This window comes from Astatotilapia calliptera, chromosome 14 (genome assembly GCF_964374335.1).
Source record: "Astatotilapia calliptera chromosome 14, fAstCal68.1, whole genome shotgun sequence".
Taxonomy (NCBI): Eukaryota; Metazoa; Chordata; class Actinopteri; order Cichliformes; family Cichlidae; genus Astatotilapia; species Astatotilapia calliptera.
The window spans coordinates 9,325,773-9,349,721 of NC_137435.1; the positions used below are offsets into that span (position 1 = coordinate 9,325,773).

General features: G+C 38.9%; 2 protein-coding genes across 4 annotated transcripts; both read right to left on the reverse strand.

Annotated features, from left to right (window-relative positions):
• Positions 1 to 4,109: 4,109 nt before the first annotated feature.
• n4bp2l2 (NEDD4 binding protein 2-like 2) lies at positions 4,110 to 9,134 on the reverse strand. 3 transcript variants are annotated; one of them, XR_013901415.1, is made up of 6 exons: positions 8,434 to 9,134; positions 5,989 to 7,040; positions 5,771 to 5,895; positions 5,107 to 5,191; positions 4,916 to 4,992; positions 4,110 to 4,817 (listed from the first exon to the last, which is right to left on the reverse strand). XR_013901415.1 is itself a non-coding variant. In XM_026193596.2 (6 exons), exons 2-6 carry the CDS (start codon positions 7,038 to 7,040, stop codon positions 4,643 to 4,645), a joined length of 1,518 nt encoding a protein of 505 aa, XP_026049381.2. In that variant the 5' UTR covers positions 8,434 to 9,127; the 3' UTR covers positions 4,110 to 4,642. The 3 variants fall into 3 exon arrangements, 2 of the variants coding, with proteins under 2 accessions (XP_026049381.2, XP_026049382.2); XM_026193596.2 differs by having other exon boundaries at positions 5,107 to 5,195; positions 8,434 to 9,127; XM_026193597.2 differs by lacking the exon at positions 8,434 to 9,134 and adding an exon at positions 8,258 to 8,368 and having other exon boundaries at positions 5,107 to 5,195.
• A 400-nt stretch (positions 9,135 to 9,534) lies between these two features.
• On the reverse strand, positions 9,535 to 23,737 carry brca2 (BRCA2 DNA repair associated). The gene is made up of 27 exons (XM_026192521.2): positions 23,594 to 23,737; positions 23,203 to 23,289; positions 22,777 to 23,010; positions 22,538 to 22,601; positions 22,176 to 22,228; positions 22,046 to 22,074; positions 21,813 to 21,924; positions 21,673 to 21,728; positions 21,294 to 21,384; positions 20,594 to 21,178; positions 15,057 to 20,474; positions 14,649 to 14,747; positions 14,490 to 14,559; positions 13,938 to 14,398; positions 13,675 to 13,865; positions 13,373 to 13,560; positions 13,099 to 13,269; positions 12,409 to 12,781; positions 12,168 to 12,323; positions 11,942 to 12,089; positions 11,748 to 11,860; positions 11,472 to 11,667; positions 11,197 to 11,363; positions 10,957 to 11,095; positions 10,608 to 10,864; positions 10,246 to 10,389; positions 9,535 to 10,127 (listed from the first exon to the last, which is right to left on the reverse strand). The coding sequence occupies exons 2-27, from the start codon at positions 23,255 to 23,257 to the stop codon at positions 9,774 to 9,776; spliced, it is 9,924 nt and encodes a 3,307-aa protein (XP_026048306.2). The 5' UTR covers positions 23,258 to 23,289; positions 23,594 to 23,737; the 3' UTR covers positions 9,535 to 9,773.
• Positions 23,738 to 23,949: the final 212 nt, after the last annotated feature.

Consider the following 23,949-nt stretch of genomic DNA (forward strand, 5'->3'; position numbering starts at 1 on the left):
TTCTAAGTGTGCCTGCAGAAGGTCAGTGACTGAAAGGCTGCCCCTACAGAACGAACAATGCACTGCAAAGTCTTCAGTGCTTTTTTCCGCCCCATTATAATGGACCATGAAATAGAAATGTCAATAGAAATCATAAAAACGCCATGTAGTTCCCTGCCTCTGCAATGTGGTCCTCTTTAGACAGCTGCTGAAACAATCCTCCTTCAAAACAAGATTTTATGACATCAGAATAATCGTGTTTTTCTTTGGAAATGGACTGTTTCCTATAACCCTCTCCATATCAGCATTCAGACACGAGCTTCATCGAGGTCCTACTTGTTAAACAGCTCCAGGATTACAAAGGTCAAAGCTTTTACATTAAAGATAAGGGAGTCGACAGCTGTGCTGCTCAGCACTGATGTTTGTGATTTAAAAGTTCAAAGGTCTTATTCTGTTACAGTGACAGCCACAAGACCAGCTTTTTTCCTTCTTGGCTGTCTTTGCCTCTCTTTTAGGTAACAGGTGGGTGAAGCTGACCTAGTTAGGGTTGCACTATAAAGCAGGGCTGTCGAAACCTCTCAGGGGCTCTTCTCTGCTGCTCTCCCCCATGCTGGCTTACTGACAGACAGAGCATCTCAGGTTTTCCTTTTTATTTTTGCATGCATACAGTCACTCATTCATTTACAGTTCACCGAGACGTTGCGTACATATTAATTAGCTGACAATCAAGCATACTATTTTTGGTTTTATTACTTTAATTAAAATAACAAACATCATCTATGTGAGGCCTTCATTTTGAGCCGAATTGTGACAACATACAGTTGTCTACTGTTTCCTGGTCTGATAAGACTTTTAATAACTAATTCAAGCTTGTTTGCATTATTATTCTAACAAGGGTGGAACCAAAGGGCCTTTAATTTTATAGAAAATGTTTTTGGAGGGTGTAATTTCTCTTTAAAAAGTGAAGTCTAGATTAAATTTAAAACGGTTTCTCTTCTTTGTTATTGACTTGAGTTACTCATTAAAGCCTTTTCATCTTGTTCTTCTGCCCCCGGCACCCATTTTGCAAGAAAATCTAATAGCAGTTTTTGACCATTTAGCCTAACTCTTCACTGCAGACAGGGCTGCACTCACATCAAAAGACAGAAAGCAAATCCATTAGAAATCCCCTTTAAAGGGCCTCTTCATTGATTCTCTTGACTCAAGGTCAGATTATATCTTAGGGAGACTCACAGGACGGCTTAGCCTTTTTAAATACTGAACATACTTGAGGCCAGCTCTGCATTTTAAGATTCAATAAGTTTTTATTTACCAGTTAAATCTAATTTATGGGTTTCCTTCCTACCATTTATTTTCACAGTTTAGCCTTGACTTTTTTTTGTATTTCCGTGCAGAATAACCCTTTAAACAAATAAGGCAATCATTTACAAAAATCAAAAAGCAAGCTTGTGCAAGACTTAGATTCAGTCTTAAAACTTCCACAAACACTGAAACAGAGAGATTATTGCATATCTTACATATCACATCAACCTGCATTATTTTTTTTTTGTGGAAAATTTGTAACACTAAAATGTATAAAATGTAAAAAGTTGGTGTAGCATTAAAAACCCTCTACAGAAAAGATAGGAAGCTGCAGACAGCAGTACGCTGAATACTGCAGTCTAAAAAACAAATAACTAACCCTAAACACATATTTTTAAGACTGGAAGAGCATCAGTTGGAAACACTGCCTTCAAGAGAATTAAAACTACGACCAGTGAAACCAGTCACGTGGATTCCTATTATTAAGTTAATATTTGGTAAAAAGTGTGACCTCACAGTGGCATTTCATTCTGGACAATAATCCTTTGCCCACTCTCATTCACTGGTATTTTCTTCACCCTTCACTGATCCCTTTCTCTAACTCAAACCAACACATACTGCATTTGGGTTAAATCTCAGTTTATGTGCATCCAATTATCAGTATGCTGTTCTTAAGCATACAACAGTGCAGCAAAATGTGAAGCAGAGAAACAGGAAAGTTAACCCAGATCTGTCACATTAAGATCCCAAAGACAAATACCAACTTGTCCCATGTTAGTCCCAGTTCCAAAAACACGACCTAATTTTCTTAAAAACAAAATTTTCAACCAGTATAACACCGCAGACACACATTTAACTATATAGTCTGTGGTGTAGAAAAAACTTTCTGGTTCCCCACACAACAACGATTGGGGGAAAAGAGTCAACAAAACATCACCTCTGTGCCGCATTAATGAGCACCAGCAGGAACAGTGGGGTGAAATGTGATTTCCTGTGAGACACACAGTAATGAACACTGAATGCTATCAGACAAAGACCTCTCCACACTTGGTGTTTAGCGCTATATCAGAGTTTCTACAGTAATAGGGTCTCTACTCAACGTTTCCCTACAGTAATTGGCTGCAGCAGCTGTAGATGGGTTATTCTTCTTTGGCAAACTGTCCGTGAGGCATATTGTGTTTACAAAGACGCAACAGTTTTTAACTGGAGGCACACCTATTACTGCTTCGCTTTCACAAATGAGCACACAAAATGCAGGATCACCAATTTTGAGTCTGCCAGAAGACAGAAACAATATTGTCCATTTGCACACTGACAGGGTTAGTTTTTGTTTACCGGTATGCTGATTACAATTTACAGGCCTTTGTTTAAAAAAAACATGTTTTTAAAAGTTTACCAGGAGCCAAGATGAGGTTCTTTTTCATCCTTTCATGCACCCAAACAAAGAAACACAAAGAATCTGTTTTATACAAGAAACACTAAATTTTTATCAGGTTGATTTGTTTAACTCTGACTTTTTGGACACTCATTTTAGCTTCAGGCACACTTTTTTAGATCACTTGGACTCAGCACAGCTTAGGAAAGGATTTCCTAATAACCACTATGAACAGAAGAAAAATTCTGTTCAAATTAGAAAATTTCAATTGGTTTCAAACATTATGCACCAACACTTTAACTCAAAGACATCAGAATCAGTCTGTTTTGTTAATCCTTAAGCGCTTCTGCTAGGAAACTGTTCTACTAGCTGCCATAAAATATTTACCCTAAAAAAAGCATTAAATAGTTTTCACAAAGACATTAAAACAGAAAAAATGCATCACATGGAAGTTACTGTATAGTTTAGTTGTTTTTCACAGGACGGTGTGTAGTCCTGTGAAAAACTAAGTACATATTTACTGCTTTGATAGGAAATAAGAGGGCATTTAGCAGCCAGGTGCTGCTGCTTCAATGCACTTAATTAACTGACCAATCAGTAAGTGTGACCACCTCAATAAAAGCAGTTTGGCAGTCTGCAGTCTCCAAAAAAGCTCAATCTCAGCCTCTTCAGGCCCCAGTTAGCAGGTTAAATATTAAAGTTCATGGTAGTATAATATAAAAAGACTGAACACGTATGGCTTATTTGATATTATTTGAAAAAACATTCATCTCTCTAAAAATATGGCAACACAGCTTAGATTTGCAAAGTTGCATCTGAAAAACCACAGGACTTCTGGGGCAATGACGTCTGGAGACATAAAGTATGACAAAAATGCAGATATTATAGAGCCGCTACTGATGAACATCCAACACAGCATATCAGCAAACACCTCACACCGGCTGTCAAGCACAGTGGCAGAGGGGTGAGTTAGTTCATTTGGAAGCCACAGGACCTCGGCATCTTGCAGTCATTGAGTTTACAAAAAACTCCTCTGTATACCAAAGTATTCTAGAGTGAGCTGTGCGGTCAACTGTCTCACGGTTAAAGCTTGGCTGAAATTCTGCGACTTCAGTTACTGCTGCTAAAGGTGGTTCTGCAAACTAATAAAATCAGAGGGTATACTTGAATCGACTAAATTTCTTTATACACACAGACACACAATGTGTGTGATATTCCCATGTTGGTGTTGTTCCTGCATCAACATTTGCTTATGTAAAACTCTCTTCTGGAACAAATAGAAAGCACTTCAAGTGTTTCCTTTATTAATGTATGCTATATAACAATATATTATCAAGCTATTTTTGCTGTTAGCCAAATTTAGCTACTCATATTGGTTTACTTGTGACAGTTTTTAATAGCATTAGCTAGCTTCTTGGCTAATGCTAACTAAATACCCAGACAACAGGACTGGTCAGTTGCAACACTGATCCTGGACCAACAATGTTTTAATTATGTAAGAACAACACTAACACCAGTGTAACAAACTAAAAAAGAAAATTCATATCAATGTTTATATTTGGCTATTTTGGCACTGAAAATCTGCCTATTGGTTATGTCGCAGGAAGAAACAATTTCTAGCTAAAAAAAAAAAAGAAAGAAAGAAAGAAAGAAAGAAAGAGAACAACAACCAAGATGATAAATCACTGATCAAGCTCACCAAAAATTGGAACAACTTGTAAATGAGTAAAAAAATAAATTTAAAACAGGGCAAACTCCTGGTTTTCACTGTTGTTCTGTAATGTGAAGAATACGCATACTGTAAAAATCTGTTATTACATACTAAATTGCAATTTTAATTTCCTCAGAAAAATATTTTTTGTCTTTTCTTAGAAAAAAATTACAGTATACAAAGTAATATATTAAAAACAGGTACAAATTATAAAAATCACAATATTTACTCTAAAAATGGTCATACAAGGTAAATTACGAAGCTGTTAAATTGTCTTAGAAATTATGTAAATTTGGCTTTTTCCTCATCATTTGTGGCTGCTCTGGTTGACGTCTCTGGTTCACATGAAACGGTTCTTCTGAATTCATGACAATGTCTATGGATATGGGAATAGAAAAACGGTCCATCATCTGCGCGATCTTCTCCTGAGGAACACCGTGTTTGTTCCTCCTGGAGGTAAAAGAAAAAGAAAAAAAGAGGATAATGTTAGAATGTGAAGTCTAAACTATGTCTAACAGCATTTTAATATCATGAGTCAGAAATCATACTTCTCCAGCTCGTAAGGATCATATTTCCACCTGGTGTCCGGTTCACAAAAGTCAACTTTGTATCCGCTCTCCAAAGCCTGATGCAGGAGTTGGAGGAATTCGAAGGATTAGTGAAAGTGGTATGAAATATTAACTAATAATAAAAACAACAACAACAACAACAATAATAAATATTTAGTATGGCCACTTACCATTTTGACATATGGCTTCATTTCCCAGGCTTGAATGTTTGTATTATCAATAATAATGGGAGACCGGCCATCATGAAGAGCACTTCTAGCTGAGAAGATTAAGAAAAGATTCTGACAAGTTCTGGCAAGAAAATTAAAACTGTTTTTAAACCAAAATGTTTAATTTGTTTTATGTTCCATTTAATTTGATTTTTTTTTTTTCGACAATCACTTTTCGCCCCCATGTTGCTCACACATTATCAGTGAAAAAGTCACCTATTTAACATTTCTGTTTTAAATGCTGGATAGCTAGGCCACTGAAACATCTCTTCAAATAAACACACTCGCACATTAGCACAACATTAAAACCACCTGTCTGAAAATTGTGTAGGCCAACCCACACAAAAACAACACTAACCAATTAGGGACTTCCAGGGGTCTCCTGTGATATCAGGCACCATTAAAGTTAACAGTGAATCCTTTTGGTTACCAAGATGTTTAGGAGACCGTGTAAATGCCTTAGGCTCTTTTTTAAGTGTGTTAATGTTGTGGCTGATTCATTTAAAATACTCTATAGACCGGGGGATCTTGCTTTTTGTCAGATGAATATGTAAACCACTACAGTACAGAGGCACTGTGGTTGCTTTACTCGTATTAAATGACTGAAATTGTAATGAGTCAATACCTCTTCTCTGATTCCACTCATGTGCTGCTCCAAGAAGACTAGGATCATAGTGGTAGCCATCTTTGTGTGCAAAGTAATCATCTGTGCTCAAAATGATCCCACTGGGGCCAGTGGAGAGCAGCTCCCTGTGGGAAACAATCGGTGTCAAACTGCTGTTTTTAAGCTATAAGATAAGAATAAATAGATCGAAATTAAATTAAGATTACACACAGATTTACCTGGCACGTGTGGATTTCCCAGATCCTGGCAATCCCCGCATCAAGATCAGCACCAGGGCTGAATGGCTTGCATGTGTGTCGTCACGCGGCTGATAGTAGTGCTGTCGCTCCCAAGGTTCATTTTCTGAATCACATCTCTGGAGCCTGTCATAATCTTCATTTAACTGAGAGAGCTCTTCACTTCTATCTCTAGGCCACCTGACATTTTCATTAGCTGAGTGTCCATCATAGCTGGAGCCATGCACATCCCTGTCAAACTGATGTTGAGGACCTCCATAAAATCCCTGAGAGTGGTGTCTGGAAACATTTGGAGGTGGGAATCTATAAAAAGGTGGAAACCGCAGCTCCTCTTGAAAGCGGTTTGCCATGCTTGGATGTTGAAAGGTAGGGTTCACATGTGGTGGTGGGTTTTGTAGATTTGGGAATGCATACGGTGGTGGTTGGTGAGGGAATGGTGGCCTCTGAAATCTCAGGTGTGGTGGCCTGTCCAGTGGTTGTGGATGACGCCACTGGGGAGAGCTCAGCTCCGGGCCTGGCCTCTGCCTCCTGGGATTGTATGGCTCATTTTGATACCAGTGAGGCCATGCTGGCTGTTTTCTTCCATTGCTTTTTTGGGAGCCATCTGTTTCTTCAAAGTCCCTCATGTTAGCAATTTTCTCCTCAGGAACATCCTGAGTTTTGTTGCTGGTGGGTAATTTAGTAGGTACAAGTGGCTGATCAAAAGCTGCATCTTGTTTCCCTGGGTTACCATTAGCACCATCAGGGGTATTGATCTTCTCAAGCTCTTTGTAAAACTCACTCAGCGAGTCTTCAATGACAGACTCGGCTGCAGTTGTTTGTGGAGGAAATGCTGGACCGATGAAGGCAGAGCTGGTGAATCCTACCTCCCTTAACACGCGGTCCCTGACACTGCTGTCTGGAGCGCCACCGTCAGTGCCCACACACTTACTGTTTGTGTCAGCAGAGTCATCTTTACAAGCTTCTTTATCCTCACTCACACAAGATGTTTCTATGGCATCAGAGGTTGTACAACATAATTCAGGCTGAGACATCTGGATGAAAACAGATTAGAATACTTACAACATTGAAACACCACAAAAATACTACATAATAATACTGCATTTTATTCCTATTCTTATTATTTTGCTTTATTTATTTTATCTTATAGATTTTTCAGTGCTGCTATGCCAATTTATAAACGTAGCAGAAAAAGTAAGAAAATGTTTGGTTGATTATTTCTTTGTAACAACGCTTTTTGGCAAAAAAAAAGAAAGAAAAAAAAAAAGAGTTATGCTTGTGGAAAGCTTGTTTATTTGACCTGAAATGGTGCCGCATTTGTAAGGAAAATGCATTTCTGGGTTGAGCAGAAGAGTTGAATATGTGGGTTGCACCCATGAAAAATCTTCTCTGCTGATGCCAGCCACACATCTTATTCTGCTTCTGTCTCTTGTTTGGTGTTATTTACTGGAGTGTGATGATTAAAGTCTGAAGAAAGAAAGCATTTTGCCAATTTAATAATTTATTAATTAAACAAACAGGAGCCTGCCATCTCCTTTTCATGCTGGTCAACAGCTTGGTCACACACTGCTGTGGGATGCCATCCCATTTGTCAACCAGCATTTGTCACAAGTCAGCCAATGTGGTTGTGTTGGTCATTCTGGCACAAACGCCCACAAAGCCTAAGCTGATCCCAAAAATATTCAATGGGACTTTGATAAACCCCGCTCTGTCAGGGTGAGTGTTGTGATCGTGGAGAATAAAGGTTAGTTCCAGACTGTGGGGATCTTTCTGCACTAAAATTGCCTCCAATGATGACAAGCCTTGTTTTTACAGTGATGGAGATGACACTCCATATCATCACACTGTTTCCACCAAAAGCTGTTACGCTATCCAATCAGCATAAAGTTCCCTGCATCTTATCCACAGTCTGTCTCTATGATCCAACTGCGATAGGAGAAATCTCATTAGAGCCCATGCTCACAGGTGCTGATAATCAGGCACCAATAAGGCACGTGATTGTCACCACATGGGGTGCCAGAAGCTCAAACTAAGAGTCAATAGCAGAATAAGACCCTTGACATTGGCAGAAAAGATTTGGCGAGTTTTTCATTTTCCTTACAAATGTAAAGGGAAATAAACAGACTTTCCAACGGTATAAGACTTTTTGTCAATAACCCATGTCACAAAATATATACATCCACCAAAAACATTTGGCTTGCTTTTTGGGCTGGGTTTATATGTAAATACAAGTGCACATGATTAAACACACCGTAGATTAATCAGCTAAAATCGAAACCATGTCTTCTGCCAACCATTAACCTTTGGCTAACGTGCCACAACACGAGTTGCACAGAAAACAAGAAAAATAAATAAATAAATAAACAAAATTGTTCACTACGTAAACGTAAAATAATAGAGTAACGGACGATATTCACGGTTGCCTACCGTTCATACTGGGGATGCATAAATTCAGGGGAAACCCACATTAACCGGTGTGCAGATTCAAAATCGCACTTGCCTTGTGTTTACGGAAGTGACTTTCTTCTTCTATTCTCTTATTAATGGCAGGCATCCTGGCCACTCGTTGCGTGAGCGACACCAGCGGGACTGAAAGGCGACGGGGTAGTGACAAAAATGGGTACAAAGAGCAGTAGCTACTTTATACAAAGAGCAGTAACTACTTCACCGAGTCCCGCTGTATTTTATAATGCCTGCGTTTCTATAGCGTATGTGAGCAGTTGCTATTCACTGCCCTGGACTGCATTATAAACTGCTTCCTGACATCTTTATATTGAAAATACCTAAATTTAAAAAAAGAGACCAGAATTTAAAAAAAAAGAAAAAAAAAAAGTCCAAGTCAGCATTACAGTTAAGCGAAAACAGCTAAATCAAATCGATATACTTGTGACATCTCCACAAACTAATCACTAGTGGTGTAGCAAAATGGTGAAATACTTAACGCTTTGAATCAAGATCACTCAAAGTGGTTATTACAAACTTTTTTATATGGTGAATTTCTTTAAGTTATACTGTATTCTTGTACCTATAAACCTTTTTTAAAGCTTCCAAAAATAAATCAATATTTGTCAGTTTGACATAACTGACAAATCTTACCTTGATTAATAACCCTTAATTAGTTGTTCCCACCTTTAGTAAAATGACTAAAGGAATTTGCTCATTTGTAGTCTAGAGGAATCATTTTTCTGTATGACTTTATCAGCCTCTCATATCTTCTTTACATTGTTTCAGTTCATTGAAGTTATGCTTGTATAAATGAATGCAACCAAACTATATTATGTGATTATTTCAGATGCAATTTGGCAAACCCGAGCTGTACTTTTATATAGATGCTCAAACTTGTTGACGATCAATTAATCAAGTACAGTTCATTAACAGCAAGTAGCTGCTACTTCCCTTCTTAATTCCTAAGAAGGCAGTAAGGATGTAAACCCCCCAAACAACAATACATTACTACAAGAATCAACCAGTTTCTCAACCCTGAAGGTGTTCGTCTTTAAATGCAAAAACAGACCCACAGACCAAAACTGCTAGAATAAAATTCTGAATTTATTTAACACTGAATGCAGGAACCTCACAGAAACAAGTATAAAATTGTAAAACATTGTGAAGTGACATGATTTCAATATTTACTTTCCCCATTTTATGAGGCCAACAAGTCTACAAAAAACCCTAAAAAAATGTGTTATATACACACAGAACCTTAACATCTACATTCAGTCAATTGAAAAGCTGTAGCGTGTTTGTCATCACACAGTGGTATGTATCTAGATTAAATTAACACGCAGTGCCTGGGTATCAATCATAGCCAGTTCCTCATCATTCACCCATTCATCCTCCCCTAGTGAGTCAGCGGGTTTGTGAGATGGTGTCTGTACAGTTTTTAAAGTGCTTGGTGTCACAGACCTCCGAGGTGGGTTGAATGTCTTATTTACACATGGAGAAGCCACTGAGCCCAGATGGGAAAGAGGTGGCGGAGACGGGATACGAGACAGATAGTCCAGTGCTCTCCTTCTTTTCAGGCTTTTGGGATCTTTTTCTGCTGAAGATGTTGGTGTAGGAGACTTCCTGCTGACAGGTGTGACGGATCCAAGGTTTCTGCCTGGCTTCTGAGAAATCACCTGTATAAAAAGACACAATCAAGATGATGGGCTTAGAACTGATATATTACTAGATGACATTATGTTATAACAGATATACTGAAAAACACCAGATACCACAGCATGAAGTTAAACTCACACTTGACTTTATGTCTTGTCTTCTGTCTGTTAGAGAAGCTGGTGTTTGTCTTTGGAGAGCTGGAGAGGAGCTGTAGCTACGGCCATTTGATCTGACTAATTCTGAAAGCTTCTCTTCAGCAGTTACAAAGAAGTTCTCCTGACACTGAAAAGAAAAGAAAAGTGATGAAAATGTTAACATTTTATTGCATTCAAATAAGTCTGAGATGAAGATAAACAAGGAAAAAAAATATGTTAGTACACTACTTTATTACATTTTCTACAAAACAATTTTTAGTACTGAGGAGATTAGCACTTTTGCTGTGAGAGAGCAGTTTCTGAAGAATATCAGCAGCTTTTAAGGTTTTGATTTTAGCATCTTACCTGGACCAGAGTTTTAAGCTGGCTGAAAGATTCCTGTAGATGAACCTCTTTAGGATTTGTAGAAAAACTTGTCAGATCTCCAGCATACACAACAGGCGTGGGATGCATTGACTGACCTCTGAGCTGGAGGTTGCTCAGAGCCAATATGACGCGTGGTTTTAACACGTCTTCTAGACCAGTCTGAGACAAGCTACTGAAACAGCGAACTTTCACAAAATTCAGTTTCTCATCAGCCAAATAAAATGCAGGAGATGAACCTGTGTTCAAAAGAAGACGACTTTTCAGCTAACTTGATGCGAGCAGTTGTAAGAAAAGCAAGTGATAAAACAAAAAACAAAAAAACACCTACCCTTTCCATCTACAACATTGATGACATATCCTGCTAGATCAATTTCTCCACACAGTGGCTCAAAATCTGGATTTTGAAGATTCAAAAAATTTGTGCAAACTCTTGGTTGGAAGTATGTTGACAACCATTCATGTGATGCCTGAATGGAAACATTACAAAAGTTTCAATGACATGTTTAATTTATAAACGGTAAAAAAAAAAAATTCACATGTGCTAAAGGGAGTTTGTTTCCTACAGTACCTGTAGCTCTTGAAATTGTGTTTTCTTTGTCCCAGTGAGCTGAACAGGTTCGATACAGCTACGTTTCTTTCCATCTGAAGTGGTGAGGTTATAGACTTTGAATCGACAGCCTTCCTTTAGTAAAGACTGTAGATCTGAGGAAGGTCGCCAAAGATTCAGCTGGTAAACTGAAACCAAGATTAAAACAAAAAAAAGTTAGCACAACGTAGTTCGCAAGTTACAGTAATTATAAAAAAAAAAAAAAGAGTCAAACAAGAAGACAAATGAAGACACACCCCTGCCGGGTTGCTCCATGGAGTCGGCAATGCAGAGTCTCCACACGGGTGTAACCTCTCGTTTGGGGCAGTTCATTTCATTCTCCTCTGCTTCCAGAGCACGGTGATATCGATCCTGCAGTTCAGCCTGCTTCTTCTCCATCAGAGAGCGTCTGTAGGTATGAAGGGCCTCCAACTGGTGTGCACTCAAATGAGCCTAAGAGGGGAAAAATAATATACTAAAACCCTTCACAGCTGAAATTAGGCCAACAATCTGTAAAGCAAATGTTTTACTACCTCAAGGTAAGCCGGATCATCTCCCACTGCTTCATACAGCTCTTCTCCATCCTGCAGATTTGCAATTTCTTGATGACTGATTGTTTTTCTTCGCCGCTGTGGTTTGATACTCCCTAAAGATAAAAGCTTATAAAAAACTTATCGAATTTCAGACTGTAGCAGCTTGTTCAACTTGTTGTAAACCTGATCCTTACCCTTTTCTTCATTTTCAAATTCAGATTGAATCTTGGCAAATAAGATTTCCATTGCTTTTTGTTTGTGACTGTTGTATCGTCTCGCCTCCTTCTCTTCTGCACGTGAAGAACGGAATACAACACTGCCATCTGGCTTCCTCTCCATCCACTGAGAAATACATATTAGACAGAGTTAAAAAGGATAAAACCCAAATCTGACTAACAGTGATTATATATCAGTGCACACCTGCATGGGATAGCTTCTCAGTACAACAATGTCAACAGATCCTACTGGACCTCCATTGCTATACAAACAGGAGATTGGAAGGAGGAATGGCCGAGGATCCTTGTGAAATCCTAGCTTAGCATCCCATCGTGCAGGTCTGCAGCTATTGGCACAGATCTAAACACATGAAGCGGAAGTAAGACACCTTCTTTTCTGGTTGTGTTGTGTAGAGATAAAAGTTGTGGTCTCTGTCTTAGACTACCTTTAACATCAGAGATTCAGGCGCCTCCAGAGGGGAGCAAGCATCTTGTGATCCGACCAGCTGAGCCCCATGGATGATCAACTTGCCCCCGACAGTCAGTCGACCTTTGTGAACCATTGCAGTCAAAGGTTCATCCAGCTGAGCTTTAATGGCATACCAACCATCTGTCAGCCAAATGAGTGCAGCTGAAGTTTCAACCTTTGCATCTGCACTGTGAGGGGTTTTGGTGTCATTGTGACTCTGTGTTTTTGGGGAGTGACCCCTGGAGATGATATCGCAAACACAGAGAACCAGGGTTTTGGCTGCCGTGTCATCCTTTTCCATGATCTTTCTCAGAGCTGGCCTGCGGCTGTGGTCCACCTCTACATCATATCTGACATAAACAGAATATGTTTTAGAAAAAATCAATGAATACATTAAATTGAGTCAATAATTACCTAGCAGCTATTTTGCTAGGTAGATGCCAACATTTGTATCCCACATTTAACATTATCCCATTGTATTCAGCATAATTAGCTAAAAGTGTAATTCACTGCAAAGTCTATATTTTCAACATTTATTTTGCCTGTAAAATACCGTACAAAATGGCAGTTAGAAAAGCATAACAACACTTATTTGTCAACAAGATATGCAAATTAAAAAGTGACCTACAACTGCATAAATATCTGAGCAAGCTTTAGTTGCACATACCTGTACTTAAGTTGGAGGAGAATCTGCTCGGGTGTGAGACACCGGCTGCCCACTATTTCTGGAAAAGATTTTTCCATAGAGGCCTGCTTCCACACAATCCATCTGTAGTGATTGTACACCCATGCTTCACTGATCAATTTAGGATCCACACCCGGGGTGTCACATAAAGCTCTGTGGGCATATAAGGACGAGATATTTAGTATATTAAGCTTATATTTTATTGCTAAACCTGATTACTCCAATTCATTTAACACAAAGTGTGATTCAGTAATACCTATAAAACTCTTCTTTCCCCGCAGTCCCATCATTGCTGGGGACCAGCCATCCTCCATCAGCAAGCTGAACTCCACCTTCATCTGTAAAGGCTTCCAGTTTGATGAACTGCAGCAGGCTGAAGCGGAAAGATTCTGCATTCTCACTAGTGATATCGGAAACATATTTTTGGACTCCATATCCATAAAGCTGAAAAATAAAAACAAGTACATTTGTGTCTCACAGTCTGTGTTTAAAACCAAAACAAACAAATCAAAGTATGCTTAAAAATGCTAAAAAACCCAGTGACAGTTACAGCCTTGCCTTTTTTGGGGTGTATCTTCCTGGGATCTTTCCATTCACTGCAGCTTTTAGTGGGATCCTAGGTACTCCTGATGTTTTTTTAAGATACAAGCTCCCTGGAAGAGGTCGAATGTTCTGGCGCTTCTTCTTCCTGAGCCTCATGTCTTGTATATCCTGTGCCAGCTCAGTGTTCTGAAGATTCTGATATACATCTGCAAACGGATTTTTTTTAAACTGTCACAAAGAAACTTTTACACTGATGTACCTCAAACTGTTTACTGCACCTTGTCTTCTTGAACATGTGCCATCTACACCTGATGTCTCTCCAACAGCACTGACAGACCTGAAGTCAACAGGTAAGCTTTGATTATTCATATCGTCACTTCGAGCTGCAGCCACAGCAGTTAGATCCGCAGCGCCTTGTGTTTTTTTAGTGGGCGGCACAAAACACTTGCTGTTAGATGACATTACAAACGGTTTTTGGTGTTTGTCTTCCCCCTCATGCGCTTTACAGGAACTCTCTTCAACAATAGTTCTTTGTTTTTTGAATGGAGGAACAAAGGCTGAAGGTATTCTTATGCTATCCTTGAGCACCATAGTCTTATGGGTTTCTGTCTTTGCATTTCTGACAAATGGAGGAACAAATGCTGATGTCTTGTAATGTGCCGATTTGCTCCTGGGGTCTCCTGTCATTGAGTTCTGTATTTGTGTCTTTTGGAATCTAGTTTCCACATAGGTTTTTCCACTGTTGCAGAAAAGAAAAGAAAGGACATATCAGAAAAAGCTTATAACTTTGTTAACCTGTTTGAAAACATGGTGCTTCAACAGGAACATACCTGTGCGGCCGAGTAATGTTTGGATAAAGGGAGGTGCTGTATTTAAAAACTCCCCTGTCCTTCATTAAACCTTATTTAGGGATAAATACAAATAGTTATTTAATGAATAACACAAAATAAACAGTTCTCAGAAAACGTGCCATAGTGCTAACAATTTACCATTGGAACAACTTTTGACTGGGTAGAGAGTTGAAGCTTTTGGATCCACGAGACTCCTGTCAAACTCTTCCAGTAACCGTCTTTTTAGGGGAGGCTGACCTAAATAGTTAGAAGGCTATTATTCTCAAAGCAGAGCTGTGGCTTAAAGTTAATTATGATCAGGCATGTTTACTCATCTGAAAACAATGGTTTCATGTCATAAAGTATCATTTAACTTTTCTAAAAAAAAGAAAAAAAAAGAAAATTCCAAATAGTAAGCAATACAGCTTAATCCTAAATTGCAAGAAATGTATTAATGCAATTTGCTTGAAAAACATCAATAAATTAATTAAATAAGTTTTGAAAATAGCAGCACAGTTTCAATAAAAATATTACACTTAAACTCTGAGTAGCAATGCAGGTACCTACCATTCATTTCTGTGTCTTCCACTGATCTTTTCCCTCTTCTCTTTTCACTCTCTTCACACCCATTGGCACTTGTGTTATGTTGTAGTGGCATATTTTCTAAAGTCATGAAGAGATTGTGTTCAGCCAGACCTTCATCTTCTAGCAAAGCTTTAGTACAGTCCAGAGCTTCCTGGGCAAGAAATTTTTGCTGGGTCTCTGTGCAACCAGTAAGGTTAAGTGACTGAAAGTTAAGAACTGAAGACTCATTTGGTTTTAGAACTTTAGACTCCTTGGTGCTGCTCTCCTCATTTATTTCATAGTCCAGCAGACACTGCATTTCCTCTTCAGGGCAATCATGCAGAGTGCCTGCCCCAGATGGTGTTATGGTGTCTTCCTGAAACTTAAATGCATCTTTAGCTGCCTTGTTATTGACAGACGTACAACCATGTCCTCTTAAATTTTCAACTTTTAGGTCAGACTCTTGCAAGGAGGGCACGGATTCAACTACAAGAGAGGCAGTTCCCTTGGTAGACATGTACTTGTCAGAGGCTGTTGTGAGGTTTGAACCCGAAGGTCCTTCCACATCTTCTACTTTTGACAGATTTGGCATAGGATCGTCTTGTGGGCTTGTTGAAAATAATAGGGAATCATGACATTCCCCATCATCAAATTCTTTGAAAAGACTGGTTGCTTTCAAAAGACTTTTTTTGGACACTTGGACTTTAACTCCCCCTGCAGTGCTGAAACCACAATGTGTTTCCTCTCGATTGTGAGCATCAATTTTCTTATCGTTCTTTCTTGTGTGTGCAACAGCTGGGGTGTCTCTGCTCTGACTAATATCACTGAAAAGAGCTTTCGCCTTCTGCATGGCCTCTGATGAAAGTGCAACAGGCTTACCACTGGCTGCAAGAAAACCACTACTCCTGAATGGTGGACCATGAGCCGAAATCTTGCCCCGTGGTGCTGTTATACTGATTTTATCCTCAACTCCTTCACATTCACTTAGAAGGGTTTTGGCTCTCTTCAGAGCTTTAGATGAAACAGCGACTCCTTTTCCACTTGCTGTCTGAAATCCAACACTTTGTTGGGGCCAAGTGTTTTTTTGTTTCATGTGTTCATTTGTGACTTCAGTACATCCATTTCCTGAGTCCTTAGAAATGTCACTGATAGACAATGTATTATGTTTTACTGAAATTCCATAGTTAATATCCATATTGCAATCTTTAGTAAAACCATCTTCCACTTGCATTGCCTTTTTTGAAACAGAGTCATCAGCTTCCTTCAAAAGATGTTTTGCTTTCAGAAGGTTTTGCTCTGAAACATTAACTTTTTCTCCTCCTACAGTTTTGGAGCTACATTGCATTTTCTGTGTGTTTTCACCGTAGTCATATTTCTTGTGACTATTCTTTGCATGTGGAATCTCTGCACTGATACTTATATCACCAAAGAGAGCTTTCGCCCTCTGAAAGGCCTCAGAGGAAAATGCTACAGGCTTTCCACTTGCAGCACGAAATCCACCATTCTGAGGAAGTGAGTCATGAACTGGAATCTTGGAACATGAAGGGTTTATACCAATTTTATCCTCCATTTCATTACATTCACCCAACAGAGATCTTGCTTTCCTTAGAGCTTCAGATGCAATGGTAACTCCTTTTCCACTCGCTGTTTGTAGCAACAAAGTGTCATTTTTTTGTTCCGCTTGTTTGTCTTTGTCCTCAGTGTATCTTTTCTCAGACTCTACAGAAAAGCCCAAAGTCGCCTTTTGCTGTAGTCTGGTTTCTGGAAGGTTTTTCTCATCACTCCCTGTTCCAACCATAGGTGCTATACTTTTGTGTTTTGCTGAAATGCCATTGCTAACATCCATATCACAGTCTTCTGCCATTTGCATTGCTTTTGTTAAAACAGAATCATCTAAGACCTTCAAAAGATGTTTTGCATTCAAAAGATCTTTCTGTGATACATGAACCTTTTTTCCGCCTGCAGTTTTGAAACCGCTCTGCATTTTTGCCATAGGTTCACAATTGTCATGGTTTCTGTCACTGTTCTTTGCATGTGGGCTCTCTGCACTGGAAATTATATCACTGAAGAGAGTTTTAGCCTTCTGAAGGGCCTCAGATGAAAGTGCCACAGGCTTTCCACTGGCTGCAAGAAATCTACCATTCTCTGGGACTGGAGTCTTTGAACATGATGGCTTTCCACTTCTATCACCCAATTCATCAAATTCACCCAACAGGGATTTTGCTTTCTTGAGGGCTTCAGATGAAATAGCAAGTCCTTTTCCGCTCGCTGTCTGAAACCCACCACTTTGTAGTGGGAAACTGGCTTCTTCTTTTTTTAGCTGTTTGTTTTTGTCTTCAGTGCATCCACTTCCAGACTTTACAAAAATTTTTATACTCTGTGTGTGTGGAACAACTGGACTCTCTGTACTGGAAATGATATCACTGAAAAGAGCCTTCTGAAGGGCTTCGGATGAAAGTGTCAAAGCCTTTCCACTGGCTGCATGAAATCCACCACTTGTGGGGAGTGGGCTGTAAACTGAAGTCTTCAAATGTGACTGATTAACATTGATTTTAGTGTTCTCTTCATCACATTGCTCCAACAGGGATGTTGCTCTCTTAAGGGCTTCAGATGAAATGGAAACTCCCTTTCCATTTACTGGACCAAATCCACCACTTTGTAGTGGCAAACTGTCTTTTTGTTTCACTTGTTTATTTGCAGACTCTACAGAAATGTTTGAAGTCATCCCTTGATCTGGTCTAATTCCTAAGTCACTGCCACTTCCACTTGTATGCATAATATTTTCACCATTGTTAACATCTATATCACAGTCTACTCTCTCTTGCATAGCGTTTGTTAAAACAGAATCTTCAAAGTCCTTTAAAATTTGCTTCTCTGAGACATGGACGTTTTCTCCCTCTGCGGTCAAACCACTCTGCATTTTGTCTGGATGTTCACAATTGTCATTTTTCTTGTCACCGTTCTTTGGGTAAGGACCAGCTGGGCTGTCTGCACTGAAACTGATGTCACTGAAAAGTGCTTTGGCCTTCTGAAGGGCCTTGGAGGAAAATGCTATTTTCTTTCCACTGGCTGCAAGAAATCCTACATTGCTGGGTGGTGGGCCATATACTGGAATCTTGTAATGTGATGGTTTTGGATTGATTTTATGATACACTGTATCAGATTCACTCAACGGGCATTTTGCTTTCGTGTGAGCTGTGGATGAAATTGAAACTCCTTTCCCAGTGGCCGTGTCAAATCCACTTGTTTTAGGAATAGATTCTTTATTTTGAGCAGTGAACTGTGCTGCTCTTAAAACATTTTCTTTTTGGCTTATTTTTTTGCTTGTGTCTTCAAGTGAATAAGTGTCATTCAGAAGACATTTAGCCTTTTTCATTGCATCAGCTGACACGGATACTTTCCTCCCACTGGCTGTACAGAATCCATCACCACTGCTCAATTCACTGATGGCAGAGGAATCAATACTCTTTAATGCTGGGCATGGTAGAAGCTTTGAAGTGGAAAATGAGTTTTCATGGAAAGAAACTGGATTTTTAAATTCCAGCACAGTGTTACAACCAACACGTTCCATTTCTATATCATCAGGATGTGGCCTACTTAGTCCAGTGTTTACATTCTCAAACTCTGTGTCTACAATGGCATGTTCCTCAGAAATGGTAATGGCATCCATTTTGCAGTTTTCAAAACTTTTCGTAGTATCTTTATCTTGCATGTCTCTGGCCTGTTTCAATGCAGAGACAGGCTGTTTGGTGTTGGAAAAACAACTCCAAGTTTTCTCTTCAACGTGGCAGTCGTCTTTGAGAGTGAACTTGAAATCAGCTATGGCCGTTTCAGAATCTACATTGCACATCTTTTTGGTTTTTGCATCAGTCTCAGCAGCCTGTTTGTGTGATATATTCAGATCTGACACATTAATTTCTAAATCAGCAAATAAAGCTCTAGCTTTGCTTAGACATGTTTTTGAAACTCTTAAAGCATTCCCTCCTGCAGTCTTAAAGGTAACACCAAGCATTAAAGGATTCGGTTTCTCCATCTTGCTTGCGTCACCGTGCTCAGCTCTGTTAAGACTTTTTTGCTTCTTTGATATAAGCCAATTATTTCTTCCAGGAATGTCTTCTGAAGAGGAAAGCACCTCTCCAGCAGAGATATTTTCTCTTTTTACAGAACTCGACACTGATACACCGGTGGATTTATCAGTGATGTTTGATGTCCCACCATTTGCTTTTTCATCTACCACACAGGTCATTTTGTCAGGCATGGCAGTTATTGCCAAGTGCTTTTCAGCATCTGAACTAAAGCTGTCATCAAAATCTATGCCTGCAAGAAAATCAGGATCAAGGTCTTTGTCAGTCTTCTCTAGAAAGCAGGCATTTTCTTGAAAAGGCTGTTTTACTTCTGCACCTCTGAACTGTGTAAATTCAAACTGGCTATCTGCTTCTTCCAAGAGAGTGCACAGTTCTGTCACATCAGCTTTTTGTGAAGCTGTTAAGTGGCAACTGCCACCCTCAAATATTTCACTTACAGAAGGTTGCTGATTTGATACAGAAACTGTGCTTGTCATGGATCCATTGCTCTGGCTATTTTTAAGTTTCGTGGCACTGTTGCATTTGGTGGGCTGATCGCCATCTCTTTCTTCAAAGAGATGCCTTGCCTTCTCCAGGTTGGCCAAGGAAATTTGTATACCTTTATTTGAAGCCGTTTTGAATCCTGATGCATGAGCGGGTGGAAGAGAAATGTTTGTCTTCTCTAGCAGTCTGCCACGAACCTCACCATTTTGTGGAATGCAGTTAAGGCCATCATCAGTTCCTTTTAGACTGCTTGGCAGTTGTGATACTGTGCTCTCCTTGTTCAACTGACCTTCTCTTTCGCCATCTATAGTCTGTCTTTCCAGGAGCTGGGATTTTTCATTTCCTCTCTGCGTAGATGGAAAAGGAGTAGTCCTGTGAATATCAGTTTTTGATCCAGTGTTCTCTGAGAAAGGAACAATACAAGAAGAAGCAGTGTGAGTGATATCTGCAACAGCAGACTGGAAACCACTGTCACTTATGGTGCCTTCATTGGTGGAATAATTTTGATTAGTGGTAGACGTATGTCCTGTGTTACTGATGCTGTTATAGTCATGGTGAAGGCTTGCTTGAATTGTTTGATGCTTAGCTTTTTTCATGGCCAACAGACAGGCTGAAGGTGAGAAGTGGTCTTGATCTTCTGCAACTCCTTTAGTCGGTCTACCAGAGTCTGAAATTTGGCTGAAGTCTTGTGCAAAATCTTTGTGAAGCTGTGACATGTCAAGATCCTGGACTTTTTCTTGCACAGATGAAGGCAAATTTTCCAAAGTACATTTTTCTTCTGCATTCTTCTCATTACTGCAGCAGCTTGCTTCATCTGGGGCATCTTGTGACTGCTTACTACTCAGTTCTGGTCCTAAAAGAAAGCATGGTGATAAAAAACAAAAGTTTTCAGTCATTATAGAAAACAAAAAAAAAAACACTTCTATTTTAACAGAAAAATATACATATATTTTTAATAATTAAATATGTTACCAGTATCTGGAATTACTGATGATGTGTTCATCTTCTGAAAGTTAGTTTCATTTTCTTTAACTTTTGGCTTCAAAGTCTCAACAGTGTAAATAAATTTTCTTTTTTTCCTAATTAATCCAGTGTCTGTGATTTTTATAGGTGGCCTGACAAGCTGTCTAGAATCAAAGTCAGGCTGCAGTTCTGTTAAAATATTATTTTCTGCAGTACAAGGGGGAATTTCAGATAAATTCAATGGAGACCATTGGCTGATTCCAGTGCTTCCATTTTTTGCCGGTGGGGATGATGGAACGGTGCTATGTTCTTCATCAGCTTTGTGCTCTTCATTACACTGGTTTGTTTTTGAGATATCTGTAGAGCTGCAGTCATGTTCACTTAATTTGAATTGCTTCCGTCTGATTCTGTCAGGTTTCACTTTTCTCAGTGCTGAACTACTGTTGGCGAGGAAAGTGGATGAAGCATTTTGAAATTCATCAGGAGCACTGGCCATTTTGCCATCTCCATTAGCACCCCGTAGTATCTGTTGCCAAATACCCTCATTCTGCATTAATAAAGTCTGGGAGGAAACAACTTCAGGCAAAACAGCATCTGTTGATGACAGAGCAACAATCAGCATGTCAGCCAAAATTGTTGGGAGCCATAGTTAGTTCACAAATATTCACCATTTCAGTTAATGTGATACTAAAAAAAGAGAAGTCAGTACCGTGGTTATCAGTAGTTATATTATCATTTTTAGGTGGTGCTACCACAATTCTGGAAGGATTTGAAAGAGAAGGGAAAAGCTTCCGTACAAACTGGAAAAGGTAAGAGGACAAAACACTTTGTCAGCAGAAATCTGAAATGTTGCACCTCTTTGCTTGTAATATGTCAAAAAGAGTAATACAATAAGAACAATTTCTGATTCTGATTTCTAGTAACACATAAAATCATAAATTCAACCATTCTTAACATGTTACAATTTCAGAATATCCATTTAAAGAATGTGAATACAGCAGGACCAGAAATTCAACATTGAGTGATATTCATCAAAATAATAGATAAAGATAGGTTTGCTGTATATTTGTGCTGGACTGAGTACTCACAACAACACTTTTGTCTGCAGAAACACTCACTGGACAGGGACTCTCATCAACTTTAGCTGCAAGATTAAAAGGAGACAAAAAATTAATGAACATATAACCTTTTCAGTTGTTTAAAATGAGCGAGTCTGCTATTGGCTTACACAAAATCAGGGTAGATGGAACAGGGGGTGGTGTATTCAAAGAACTGGTCCATGAAATATCAGGGTTAATCTGTGCACCAAGACTTTCAGAAATATGCTTGGCATAGCTCATCTGTATCATTAAAAACAAAAATCAAAACAAAAACATAAAGATAGGTACATTTAATTTTATTCACTCTTCTACATTCAAATACTATCAGAAAAATATTAATCATTGGATATGCTATACGTACTGGAGATTTATGCGGGGTATCAAGTGGATCTGTAAATATGGTAGAAGTAAGCAAATTAAGCAGTGATGATTAAGTCTTGGCTTCTGTATGCAATTCATGTAAATGAGACTAAGATTATATTTAACCTCACCAAAATTGTCCTGATTCTGAGGTTGGATTTCCTCATATTCTGTATCAGGAACCCTAAAAAAGTCAAAACATACATTAAAAACAGCCAATAGCTGGAAAAACATAAAAAGCCAAGCTGTTGTTGTAAAATTATCATGAAAATAGCTCCCTCCCAACCCCCCCCCCCACAAAATAAGGCAGTTTTTCAGTATGCTTTATTAAAATCAGTTATTGTTGTTCCTGTTGTGATTTAATTACACAACTACTTAAATTATTTAATCACTTAAAAAACAAAACAAACCCCCCCCCCCATACCATTCACAAAAATGGCAGTATATATAGCAACTCTGAATTTAAACACTGATAATTCATTGTTGCACTCACCCCTTTTTTGAGATCCGAAACACATATGGACTTTGTGTTTCCATCCATGGCAATGTATCATTTTCTAAGAAGTATCACAGAGAAACAATATTTTTAGATTTAATCTAAGAATAAGTAGGTTACAGCAGCTTCTTGATTGCAATTAAATCAAAACAGAAACCTATATTTTTATTTAGCAAGTGTTTAAATAACATGTTGGAGATTTACAGTATAAATAAGTAACAATCTGAATGAATTACCTTGTGTAGTAGAGAACGACTGCTCATCCACAATTTCAGGTAACACAATTCGACTGTGTCTGAAAACTTTAGGAGTAGAAAACAGCTGACTGTCTACTGCAGTTTTGTCTAAAGGGGTTTTAAAATGTCCCTCCTGATTGGCACAGAGCTCATCTTGATCAGAGCCGCTACCCTCATTCGCTGACGTTTGAGCAGTCAGTATGTCAAACCAGTTGTGATCCAGTGGTCCCAGTTCTAAAATGTTCATAATGGGTAAGAACTCATCATTAAGTCGACAAGCCACAAACCGATTTAGAGGGGAAAGGTAAATCTGTACAATGCATTTCTACTTATAATATTCAGAATACAACTGTTTTTGCGGGCGTCTGATTAAAAAGTACCGATGACCAAAATCACAGCTTTTTGATGTTGCATAGGTTTTCCTACCTTTCCAGATTTCATCTTTGAATGTCTCGTACATGTTTTTTAAGGGCAAATCCATTCCACTGACTGCACTGTACTACAGCTTGATACCTGAGAATGTGAATGTAACATAACTTGAATGAAAAAGCAGAAAGGTTTCCCGAGTTTCAGAACAAAGTTGTGGTGTACATTTACTAGGGCAGTCACACTACAACGTAGCCGGTATTCAACTACATTACCTAAAAACTACCGTGACAGCGAAACTGTTTGGGCAACAATGAGTAACGTTAGCTTACGTTTGTTTTAGATAAGCAAAAAAACTTTACGGAGAAACATTTTATTTTACACTGACAGCCTATCGTTGTCAAATTGGGGGGAGCCCACAAAAAGTGAATTTAACGTTTTTCAGACTTACCATGACGACGTTCAAGAGTGTGCACTTTCATGTCGCGATATATCTCGTAATATAATGATGTAAAGACACAATAAAACTAAAAATACGATGCAAAGGGGATAGCCAAGAAAAACTCGGCCTGCTAGCTAGCACGTTCACGCGACAAAAACAAACCTCGCGCGTCGCGCACCGGAACTCAAGGGCACTTCAAAATAAAAGACCGCTTGAATTTTTAACCCTTGATATTCCTAATAACACGAATGCTACTGATACTACTACTACTACTAACAACAACAACAATAATAATCTAATTGAATTATTTAGTAAGCAGTCGTTAAACTTTTGACTTTATATGATACTAAGCTGGAAGACTCACT